Source organism: Leptidea sinapis, chromosome 3 (genome assembly GCF_905404315.1).
Source record: "Leptidea sinapis chromosome 3, ilLepSina1.1, whole genome shotgun sequence".
NCBI lineage: Eukaryota > Metazoa > Arthropoda > Insecta > Lepidoptera > Pieridae > Leptidea > Leptidea sinapis.
In genome coordinates this window covers 6,035,800-6,048,268 of record NC_066267.1, presented here as the reverse complement: position 1 = coordinate 6,048,268, position 12,469 = coordinate 6,035,800, and the positions used below count along the sequence as shown (strand labels likewise).

The 12,469-nt window shown below is 38.1% G+C and overlaps 1 protein-coding gene and 1 long non-coding RNA gene across 3 annotated transcripts in view; one reads left to right on the top strand and one right to left on the bottom strand.

Annotated features, from left to right (window-relative positions):
- The window catches only part of LOC126979378 (FERM, ARHGEF and pleckstrin domain-containing protein 1), a 120,649-nt gene that overhangs the window by 99,238 nt on the left and 8,942 nt on the right, over positions 1-12,469 (top strand). For both annotated transcript variants that reach the window (XM_050828633.1, XM_050828632.1), the window contains 4 exons: positions 1,740-1,837; positions 1,945-2,068; positions 3,179-3,316; positions 12,306-12,424. In XM_050828633.1, the coding sequence (XP_050684590.1) occupies positions 1,740-1,837; positions 1,945-2,068; positions 3,179-3,316; positions 12,306-12,424 (479 nt within the window). The remainder of the gene's footprint in view (positions 1-1,739; positions 1,838-1,944; positions 2,069-3,178; positions 3,317-12,305; positions 12,425-12,469) is intronic.
- On the bottom strand, positions 10,365-11,255 carry LOC126979498 (uncharacterized). The gene is made up of 2 exons (XR_007732825.1): positions 10,908-11,255; positions 10,365-10,623 (listed from the first exon to the last, which is right to left on the bottom strand). It is a non-coding gene; the product is annotated as an uncharacterized LOC126979498 (long non-coding RNA).

Genomic DNA, 12,469 nt, shown 5'->3' with positions numbered 1-12,469 from the left:
GCAGCGACACATACCCGGTACGGACTGGCACGCACACATGTGCACTTTAGCTTACACGCACTCACTTGAACACGAGCTGGCGCACAAGGCGGCGAGCCTGGCCCGCACGCAGCTGCCGCACGCGGAGAACCACGCCGCGCTGTGCCACCTGCAGCGACACATACCCGGTACGGACTGGCACGCACACATGTGCACTCAGGCTTACACGCACTCACTTGAACACGAGCTGGCGCACAAGGCGGCGAGCCTGGCCCGCACGCAGCTGCCGCACGCGGAGAACCACGCCGCGCTGTGCCACCTGCAGCGACACATACCCGGTACGGACTGGCACGCACACATGTGCACTTTAGCTTACACGCACTCACTTGAACACGAGCTGGCGCACAAGGCGGCGAGCCTGGCCCGCACGCAGCTGCCGCACGCGGAGAACCACGCCGCGCTGTGCCACCTGCAGCGACACATACCCGGTACGGACTGGCACGCACACATGTGCACTCAGGCTTACACGCACTCACTTGAACACGAGCTGGCGCACAAGGCGGCGAGCCTGGCCCGCACGCAGCTGCCGCACGCGGAGAACCACGCCGCGCTGTGCCACCTGCAGCGACACATACCCGGTACGGACTGGCACGCACACATGTGCACTCAGGCTTACACGCACTCACTTGAACACGCACGCACGCACTTGAACACGCACGCACGCCATTGAACACGCAAGCACGCACTGGAACACGAACGCACTTGAACACGCACGCTCGCACTTGAACACGCACAAATGCACTTGAACACGCACGCACGCACTTGAAAACGCACGCACGCACGCACTTGAACTCGTATTTATGCTACCTCATGTAGATAATAATTTTTAAATAATTTAAACAATATGTTATGTTTTTAAAGTGATAACCCTCACTTCTAGGATTAATACACAAATAAAATTTGCAAAACAAAATTTTATGAACGATGCGAGATTCGAACCCTGGTGCTCTAACTAACTGAGATAACCGTCCGAGTACAAGTTAATATAAGAGTTGATTAGACTTTCTTGTCTTCGACTTCTTTATATTAATCTCGTAATTAGATAGTTACTGTAAAAATACTCGTGGTGAAATATTTAGTTGGTAGTTGCTACCGTACGCGCACGAAGATCGAAACTGTATAAAACGAAACCAATTAAAGGTCCTCCCGGATAGCAAATTACTAGTTTATAACAGTTATCCCTATGAAATATATCAGTCTTCATATTAATAAAAAATTTCTCTAAATATGAATCTTCCAATTAATGTAAACATGTATTTTAAATTATAATTTGATCACTTTTTTCTATAGCCTCAATATAAGATCAGTCCTCTAAAAAGTAAGTGACGATAATATAAAACTATAATTTATAAAAATTGGTTAGGTCAGGTTATGTTAGAACAGTTAAAATAACACACTAGCCGAGCGTAGAGTGCCAGAAATAAATTCTAGGCGTTTCCCTTTCTTTCCTCCCCTCAAAAATGTCATAATTTGAGGTTCGGTTAACATTTTTATATTGTTTGATGATTCAATTTTAGTGACACTTTTATTATTTTGAACCCCAATATAATTATTTGATTATTGATAATATTTCCATGTATTTCTCATTTGGTGATTCAATTTAGGTGACTGATCTACTATTTTAGGAACAAGTATTATTTATTTGGTCACTGATAATGCATTTATTAGGTAATTGATTAAACCATACCCTTTTTTTATAGGTTACGACAAGTTGTTGGTTGCTGAGCGTGAGTTTGTTCGTCTCGGCTGCGTATACAAGCACACGTCCAAGGGACTGCAGCAGAAGATGCTGTTTCTTGTGAGTCATATTGTACTGTTGTTTTATTTTAAAGACCAATGATTGTAGTAAATAAAGGATAAAAAAACCTTTTGTATAAATAATTATGTTATTTGTACTGTTTCCAGTTCAATGACTTGTTGCTGATAACGTCGAAGACTTCGAGCGGTCAGTTCCGCGCGCACACCGTACTGCCGCTGTCCAGACTGAGGCTCGAGCCCTGCGAACTGCCGCACTCCTTTATTATAGTTGGTGAGTTGTACGCTTCACCCTCAGTAAACAGAACAAACCAGAAGGGTTGTTCAATCATATTGCGGTCCCCGTAGCAAATTCTTTCAAAGACCCCTTGATCTATATTGCAATTGTCGGTTACCGACTGTCTTGGATTGTCTTGGTACGAAAAATTGTAAAGATTCACATTTTTCGGATATCAAATAAATTCTGTATACCAACCACATCTTAACGTAATTGATTCTTGAAAGTGGCTGTGTGAGGCAAGTAATTGGAATACCAGCCGTCAAAGTGATGCGGATAGTATTTTGCATTTTGATGCCTTAATTATAGTATAATTGTTCTGATATGGACCATAATATTATGCAGTTATTTTTGTGCTGGAAAACAACAACGTTTTTTTATGAAATAAGAGACGAGACCCATTACAATGCAGTGCCGCTCAGGATTCTTGAAAAACCCAAAAATTCTGAGCGTAACATAAGATGTTAAGTCTCGTTTGCCCAGTAATTTCACAAGCTACGGCGTCCTTCAGACCGAATCACAGTATTTTATTATTATTTTATTACTTATTACTAATTTAAAGCTTTTCAATATTCCTGCTTAAACCTAATATGACCTGACAACTAAAATATTACTTAATCACTTGGGATAATTTCAGACGTAGTTATTTTTCTCATTTCAGTGTTCCGGTGTTTTTTGGTAATTCTAATACATAAAGTAATAAAAATATAAAAGCCTTTATTTCGACTTAATTCCAATTTTTTTTACAAAAAATTAATTTATATATTAAATTAAATATTGATAAGAACTAAATTAACTATAATAAATAAATTAGGTAGTAGTTAACTCTACGGCTTAGGCCTCCCCTAAACCTTTCCAATACGCTCTATCTAGCTCTTCTCATCCAGTCCGGTCCAACTCTTTGAGTTAAAATATCACTCCATCTTCTCTTTTGTCTCCCTCTTTGTCTAGACTCTAGAGCCATCCGTTTCGTAACTCTTTTCGTCCATCTTGAATCATCTAATCTGCATATAATATGATCTGCCCAGCCAAATTTTAGTTCTTTACATAAGTTTTCAAATCCTAAAACATAATTAATCATTTAATAATGAGATGTACGTATTATAGACGGCGAGGTGAGTATCGTGATCAGTGCGAGTAACGAGAGAGAGTTCTCCGGCTGGTGGGAGTGTCTGTCGAGCAGCATCGCGGGCGCCGGCGACGTGCGTACTGACCTCGACACGCAGCTCAACGACTACGAGATAGGTGAGCGATCCAAGCGATAAAATAACATTGAACTAGAGATCTCTGTGTTTTTCAAGTTCAATTGTTTTAATTCTTATTGATTTCCTTTATTACTCATTATAAGTCCAAATCACCCATTTGAATATTGTATAATGTTACCCATTTTATCATTTTTAATCTTTGACACAACGCTTGAAAATTGTTTCAAGCAAAACACTGCCTACGCTTCTATTAGGCAGAGTTTTCGTTCAGTTGTGTATCGACCGCGCTTTGAATATAACGCCACGCAATGACAGAGTGTTCAGTGAAAAACTGTCTAAATAAAAGCTTATCCAAACTTAGAATAGATGGAATGTCATATTTCAGGCAAGTGCCCCTTTAAATTAACAAAATTGTGTAAAGAACTTGACGTTTTTAATCATTTTGCTAAAAAATTACAATTCAATTAATAATGTGTTAATTATAAGGATTGTTTTCATGTTATCTGTCTTGAAAAAAATATACAACGCCGCTTGTATATTTTTGTCAACCTATAAATAGGGAGTCTAGAAGTTTATTGTACGTCGATGATTCTAATATATTTCGAATTTTTGCTCGTAATCGCTATTATAAGTTAAATGGAAAAAATAAAAAAAACTCGAAGAGAGCATGATTCACTTCGTCGTCATACGTTTGAACGTATATACGTTAATTACGTTGTGCGACTGTTAATATACAGGATGGCCCGTATAGATCTATATAGGCAAATCTGAAAACATTGCGACGGTTACGGGGGGCTTAAATGAAACTACCCGTACCGGCCTTTAAATGATGTATATTTAAAAATAATTAAAATACAATTTGAGCAAGGGTCGTAGGGTGTATTGTTGGTTGATCTAGTTTGTCCTTGTAGCTCGGTACTCCCCTGACGTTGAAGACGCCGGTGCAGGCCCCTCAGCTGGAGGTTATGACTCGACGTGTCGCAGGTGATTCTCGATACTCGGTGTCCGGGTAACTAATCACCGGAACTTGGTGGAATTATATCTTTTAACGTTCCAAAATCTTATCCTGGAACCCTGTGAATGATGTCCACAGTTAAGACCACATTCTTATGTCTCCGCTGATTGTGAACCACGTGCGTCCGTGTCTATCATTAAGGGTGAAGCCGTAAGCAGGAGGTGTAGTTGTTCACAATCAGAACGGAGTTACAATAATAAAAAAAAGAAAAGGAAGCGAAAGCAAAGAAAGAATAATTAATTTTGAAAAGAAAATTAAATGTTTGCTAAAATACTACATTTTAAATAACTACTTCAAAGTTTTACAAGTACTCAAATAATATTAACACGTGTCCAACACTTACCCTATCGGGGTGACGATAATCCTTGAAACTTATTTTTATATTATGTTAAGTTGTCAACCGGTGATTAAAAAAATTATATAACTAGGTATTTTACGGCAAACGTGATAAGTCACTGCACATAATATATTGACGTGTTGCTATTACCGAGCGCAGCCGTGGTATGGCGATAGCCGGGCGACGGGTGACGCGAGCGAGCCATGCAATTTTTATGAACAGCAAAAAACTCGCCTACGCTCGCGCACAAAAGTGTTTACGTTTTATTATTTATTAGTTTTATTATTTTATGTTATTAGTTTATTTTTATTTCATTATTTTATGTAAAATAACGTATGTAATGGTAAATACAACGTTACAATACCCCCCTCGCTACGAAAGGATTTTATTATTAAAATAAAATCCTCTTGAGTAAAAAAAAAAAACTAAATTATTTATTTAATCCTATTAATTTTAAATCTTTGATATGCCAGGTACCTAGATTCTTTCCTGACATATCTGCTAAAACATATACTAAGGGAGATTATTTTTCCAAAACACGACATTTAATAAATTTTGGTGCTAACTTTTTACTAAAATATTTGTCCTTGTCACTTAAAACGTAAGCTCGTTTCATAACTATATCCCCTACGTTAAATTCAGAGGCTTTTCTACGAAGATTATAATGTGACGAGTTTTTGAGGTGTGCATGCCAGAGTTTTGCCTGAACGACTCCAAATAAGTTGGAAAGGCAACCCAAATTGTCAGCATACAAATCTCTGGGTAAAAATAAAACTTCGTCTCCCAGGTCGTTATCAACGTAGTGTGTACCACAGGTGACTAACTCTCTTCCGAATACTAAAAATGAAGGGGTAAAACCAGTTGCTTCATTCACTGAATTGTTAATAGCGAACTGTACCTTGGGAATAAAAGTGTCCCAAGTGCGATGGTCATCCTCCACAAATGTAGAAATACAAGTTATAATTGTCCGGTTGTAACGTTCGACACTGTTCACTTGAGGTTTGTATTTAGGGGTATAAAATATATTGGGAATGTTATATTGTTTAAAAAGTGATTCGGTGATTTTACTAATAAACTGACTGCCATTGTCCAAGAAGATGGTTTGAGGGACTCCGTGAACTAAAATAACTGAGTCTTCTAGAATCTTAGTGACAGCTGTAGATGTTGCAGCCCTTAAAGGGAAGATCAGACAAAATTTTGAAAAACAACACGTGACTACTAAAATATAACTATGTTGTTTTCTACTGACAGGTAGAGGACCCATTAGGTCAATAGAAATCATTTGAAATGGTCGGCTACATTGCTTAGGGCGACCCATTTCTCCTAATGTTAAATGGTTCTGAGCTTTGTACGAGAGGCACTTAGTACAGGAACCAACGAATTTCACTACATCCTGATGCATGCCTGGCCAGAAATAGCGTAACGCAAGTCGACGGTACGTTTTGAAGACACCAAGATGTCCAGCTTTAGGGTCAGAGTGGTTTTCGTTGATTACTTGATCTCTTAACTCACTTGGAACTACCTCTTTCCATGAAAATTCTGAATTTAAATTATGATATTTATCTTTAGAAAGCCGAAATAAACTATTATTTTTAATGAAAAAATTAGGTAAATTTTGAGGTTTATTAATGCAATTATTAAAAATATTTTTGTACCAAGAATCTGTGGTTGTGGAATAGGATCCTGAAATATTTATTGCATTGACAGGAAGAGCTCTTGAAAGGGCATCTGGGATGACATTGTCGACGCCGCGACGATGCTTAAGTTCAAAGTTAAACGCGGACAGTCGAACACCCCAGCGAGCTAGCCTACCCGTAGGGTTATTTAGAGACAGGAACCATTTTAAGGCGCTGTGGTCTGTATAGACAGTGAATGGTCTACCGTTCTCTAAATAACATCTCCAGTGTTCAAGAGCAACTAATACAGCTAAAGTTTCCCGCTCTGTAATGCTGTAATTTTTCTCTGCCGCTGACAACGACTTGCTCATATAAGCTATGGGGTGCTCCTTACCGTCTATGGTTTGTGTTAGCATAGCTCCCACACCATAGTTACTGGCATCGGTATGCACCTCAAATGGCTTGTTGTAGTCAGGACAAGATAGAACAGGAGCGGAAACCAAACATTCCTTCAGCTTCTTAAAAGCTGCATCAGCCTCCGCCGACCAGATGAATGGTGGTGAACCCTTCTTGCTTGAAGTCAACTTATTAAGAGGACCTGCTATTGTGCTAAAGTTGGGAACAAAACGCCGATACCATGTGGCTGTTCCGAGAAAGCGCTTAATATCTTTCCGACAAGAAGGTGTCGGGTAAGTGAGGATAGCTTGCACTTTCTCTGGATCAGTACGTAATCCACAACTATCAACAACGTATCCAAGATACCTAAGTTGACTCCGAAAGAACTGGCATTTTTCCAAGTTAATGGTGAGGTTTGCCTGCTTTAACTTTTCTACCACACGCAGTAAAAGAGAAACGTGGGATTTGAAGTCATTTGAGACGATAATAATGTCATCTAAATAAGCAAAGACTTTGAGGTCAAACTCCCTGAACAGCAAATCAACTAATCTCTGCTGAGTGGCAGGTGCATTTGTCAGTCCGAATGCAGTACGTTTGAAACGGAAAGTACCACGGCCTGGCACGTAAAACGCCGTTTTGTCCCGATCTTCGGTAGCTATTGGGATTTGCCAGAATGCCTTAGATAAGTCAAGACTTGATAAATAACGAGCATCCTGAAGATTATCTAAAATCTCTGATACGTAAGGTAAATTATACGCGTCGCGTTTGGTCACAGAGTTTAGTTTACGGCTATCGAGACAAAAACGAGGTTGGCCGTTCTTTTTGGTTACTATAAGAACAGGAGATGACCAAGCGCTTTCGCAGGGCTCGATAACGTCAAGACCTAGCATTTGATCGACCTGTTCGACAAGAATGCGCTGTTTTTCGGGAGAGAGCCGATAATAGCGTTGTCGAATGGGCTGTGCATCACCGGTGTCAATGTGGTGAGTGATCAACTTTGTCTCGCCCAAACCTTTAGACTCGGTAGAGATGTCATTAAATTTTGCAATAATATTGTCTGCTATAGATTTTTCAGTCTGCGACAGATGATCGTATGCTTGTATGAAGGATGGAAGGTCAGAATCAAGACTTGCGTTTGAAATAAGGGTATTGGAAAAAGTTATGCTTTTAAAATGTTTCGGGAAAATATTAAATTTGCGCCAGAAGTCAACCCCTAGTATGACAATAATTTTAACGTCTGGAACAACAAAAGCGGTAATCATGTTGATTTCATTTTCGAAGGAAATAGGTAGGTCCATATATCCAATGCTAGGCATTTTTTGACCACCAGCAGCTTTAATCGAAATGAAGCGAACTGTATGTAATTTAAGACCCTCTTTTTCCAACATCTTATAACTATTGTTACCAAGGACAGTAACAGCGGATCCAGAATCTAAGAGGCCGAATAATTTTAATTTATTAATTTTTATAGAAGCATAAGGCCTAGAATCATTAACTGGTTCTCGCTGCAGAATTGTATTAATTTTATATGTTTTGTAATAAAACTTTATGGTTTCTAGCCATTTCTGCCAATCATTTTTATCAAAATTAGAAGTACGTTGATTGGTTATACGATTCTGCAGTCTTATTAGTTTTTTGAACTATTAAGCTTTTCTTTGTTGCAATTAGGGCAATCAGGAGTCTTAAAACCATCATGTCCACAAATAAAACAAAGGATTTTATTTTTATCTGCCTTGCATTGCCGTAAATTGTGCGTATTGTTACGACACCTAGGACAGTAAAAGGTTTTACTGGAAGAAGTTTGTATAGCATGTACATTATTATTATTAGCAATATAACTTTTATTAATTTTACTTTCATTAGTTTTTATAATATGATTAGTTTGATTTTTAAAAGAACTGTTGTTATTTGTATTTTGATTATTATTAAATTTATATTGTTGAAAATTAGTTTTAAAATTTTGGGATGGTCTAACGTAAGCAAAGTCAGGCGCGATGGTATCTGACGTCTGTGTAGGCGGCTCACGAAAATTTAAAAGACGAGCTTGGACATTCTCATAATTGCGACACAGAGATTTTAGGGTGTCCAAGTCCTTAATATGAGGATGCGAAGAGAGGGTGGCTGCGTAACAAGGTCTGATATTATGTAGAATAATTTCTAGCTTGTCCTCATCAGACAAATTTTTTGTTAACCTTGAAAAAAGCCCAGACATAATTGAAAGGTAAACTATGATGTTTTCTGTTTCACCCTGTGTCCTAGCTCGTATTTCAGCAAGCAGCCGATAATCATAATCTACCCTATCGAAGTCTGCTTTAAGGTGCAAAATAAGTTCTTCCCAACTTGCTATGTTATGTCGAATACTACGGAACCAATGAAGAGCATCGCCAGTAAATATTTCCGTTGCCAAAGATAAAAGTTTGGCACTGGGAATATCTCTAGCTTTGCTTAGCTCTGTGATGCGTTCAATAAAAGACCGAACACATGATTTGCCGTTAAATTTTACCTTTAATACGTCATTTGTGAGATCTCGACTACACGAGACGCTTACATTGAGCGGTGAAGCACACTGTTGAGAGTCGGCTTTAGATGATGACGCTATCAATTTGTCCTCTCCATTGTCTTTCACCGAATTATAAAAATTGAACAATGTTTTAAATTCATTTACGCAAGTGTCGTATAATTGCTGCGTCTTACTGTCATAAGTAATACGGTTAAGCCGATGATAAAGGTGATTTAAAAGATTGTCGATTCGCAATAACAAGTTCCTATCTAATGGTGATTCTAAAAGTGATTTGATTTTAGCCAGTACGTCAGTAGCTCCTTTAAGGTCGTCAGAAATAGGTAATGAGCTTTCTAAAATGTCTTCAGAAGGAAATAATGGTCCCAGCTTACAAATCTGCTTTCGGAGCTCTTGTACTGTGGAAGCAGGAGAAGTACCTCTAATGAGAACCTCGTATTCTAATTCTGATTTTTGCAGTGACAGGAATTTAACTGGATACGCCATTATATTTTAAGATAAAAAAAAATTCAATAATAAAAAAAAAATCAATATTAAAAAAAAATATATACAAAAAATCAACTAAAAAAAATATTAAACACCGCAATAAAATAAATGTTGGACAAGGTTACGAATGCCCTACTCCGTTCCGTTACAAAATAAAAATTAACTAAGCAACGTTATGGTTGGCAAATAAAGAAAAAAAAAATTAAGCTGAGAAAAAAATATACTTTACTAAAACAAGCAGAAAAAGCGTTAAAAGTAATTTGTAATTAATGTGTACTACCTAATTAAAACAAAAAATAAATCAGAACACAAAAAATAAATATTAAAACCGAGCACTTTTGTGCTCGACTATACACGGCTTAGCACAAACATTTTTTGTACTTATGCGATAACGAAGCGACCGGTTTCTATACAAAGTTTGAACAAAGAAATGAGTCACTTAAAGTGTAGTTATTGCTGTAACATTTATTATTACAAGTAGGTAATTAAATGATACCTAAAATAATAAATTCTAACACATTGATGTTTTAGAATAATTTGGCACAAATAAATAAAGAATTTGGAGTACACTTTAGTTACTGGCAACCAAAAAAAACGTTTTACAAAAATTAAAAAAAACACATACACACAACTACTTCTACTCAGAAAAACTAGACCAACCAAACCACGATATGGGCGCCAATGCGACGGTTACGGGGGGCTTAAATGAAACTACCCGTACCGGCCTTTAAATGATGTATATTTAAAAATAATTAAAATACAATTTGAGCAAGGGTCGTAGGGTGTATTGTTGGTTGATCTAGTTTGTCCTTGTAGCTCGGTACTCCCCTGACGTTGAAGACGCCGGTGCAGGCCCCTCAGCTGGAGGTTATGACTCGACGTGTCGCAGGTGATTCCCGATACTCGGTGTCCGGGTAACTAATCACCGGAACTTGGTGGAATTATATCTTTTAACGTTCCAAAATCTTATCCTGGAACCCTGTGAATGATGTCCACAGTTAAGACCACATTCTTATGTCTCCGCTGATTGTGAACCACGTGCGTCCGTGTCTATCATTAAGGGTGAAGCCGTAAGCAGGAGGTGTAGTTGTTCACAATCAGAACGGAGTTACAATAATAAAAAAAAGAAAAGGAAGCGAAAGCAAAGAAAGAATAATTAATTTTGAAAAGAAAATTAAATGTTTGCTAAAATACTACATTTTAAATAACTACTTCAAAGTTTTACAAGTACTCAAATAATATTAACACGTGTCCAACACTTACCCTATCGGGGTGACGATAATCCTTGAAACTTATTTTTATATTATGTTAAGTTGTCAACCGGTGATTAAAAAAATTATATAACTAGGTATTTTACGGCAAACGTGATAAGTCACTGCACATAATATATTGACGTGTTGCTATTACCGAGCGCAGCCGTGGTATGGCGATAGCCGGGCGACGGGTGACGCGAGCGAGCCATGCAATTTTTATGAACAGCAAAAAACTCGCCTACGCTCGCGCACAAAAGTGTTTACGTTTTATTATTTATTAGTTTTATTATTTTATGTTATTAGTTTATTTTTATTTCATTATTTTATGTAAAATAACGTATGTAATGGTAAATACAACGTTACAACATGAGTTCGCTTTAAGTGACAAGAAAACTAAATTCTTAGAGTTATAAAAATCTGGTACTCTGTTCAGATATTCAACCCGGAAATTTTGAATAAATTAAACGAACATCAGATGCATTGAGTAGGTATATGAATTTCGTGAGTCTGAAATGCTACTATGAAACTTGATATCAAAAATGAGTAAAATGCATTATTTTTCACATCCTTTAATTTAATTTAGTAGGTGACAACTATATTTTTCAATACAACATGCAACGCTTAAATTATCTGTATGCTGCTTTCACGTTATGCCATTCCAGAAGTTTCGTTATCTGCGATAACCCTGCTACACTGATGACGTTTCCATGAGTTACTTGCAGTGTTTGGTTGGCCGGGTGTGAAGTCATCAGAAATTTAAATTCCTGAGTGTAAATTTCTAAAACAAACTCTCATTTATATTTCCTTCCCCTGTAGAAGCTTCCGTAGACGTCTAAAGTTAGGAAAAAAAAAAGAGAAACTTAAAAAGGAAATAACTTCATATAGGTGGCTAATGATTTTTACCAATGAGATTTGTATTTAAATTTTCCGTTATTTCAAAACAGTTTCAGAAGAAAAGAGATCGGTGAAACTGGTTGCATGCACAGAATGTTATATAGGTGCCCCGGCGCATTTTTTTTATGACAGTAAGGGACATGACGAGCAGAACGTTCAGGTGATTGCAATTGATACGCCCATAACAAAGCAATGCCGCTCAGGATTCTTGAAAAACCCATAAAATTCTGAGCGGCACTACAAATGCGCTGGTCATCTTGAGATATAAGATGTTAAGTCTCATTTGCCCAGTAATTTCACTAGCTACGGCGACCTTCAGACCAAAACACATTAATGTTTACACATGACTGCTTCACGGCAGAAAAAGGCGCCGTTGTGGTACCCATAATCTAGCCGGCATCCTGTGCAAAGGAGCCTCCCATTGGTAAAATGCTAAGCGCTAAATATGCGAGGGCACGGCTATTTAAGTGTGTGTGATAATCTATTCGTTAAGGACGATGTATTTGTGTTGTAGAGATGTACGGAGCGTCGGAGGGCAGTACGAGCGGTGGCAGCTCAGACGCGACGCTCACGTACGTGTGCTGGCACCGCGCCACCTCGCTCACGAGGCAGCACCTGCATCTGGCTATGAGGGTGACTTGCCTTTTACTCTATATACTATAATTTATACGTCTGGAT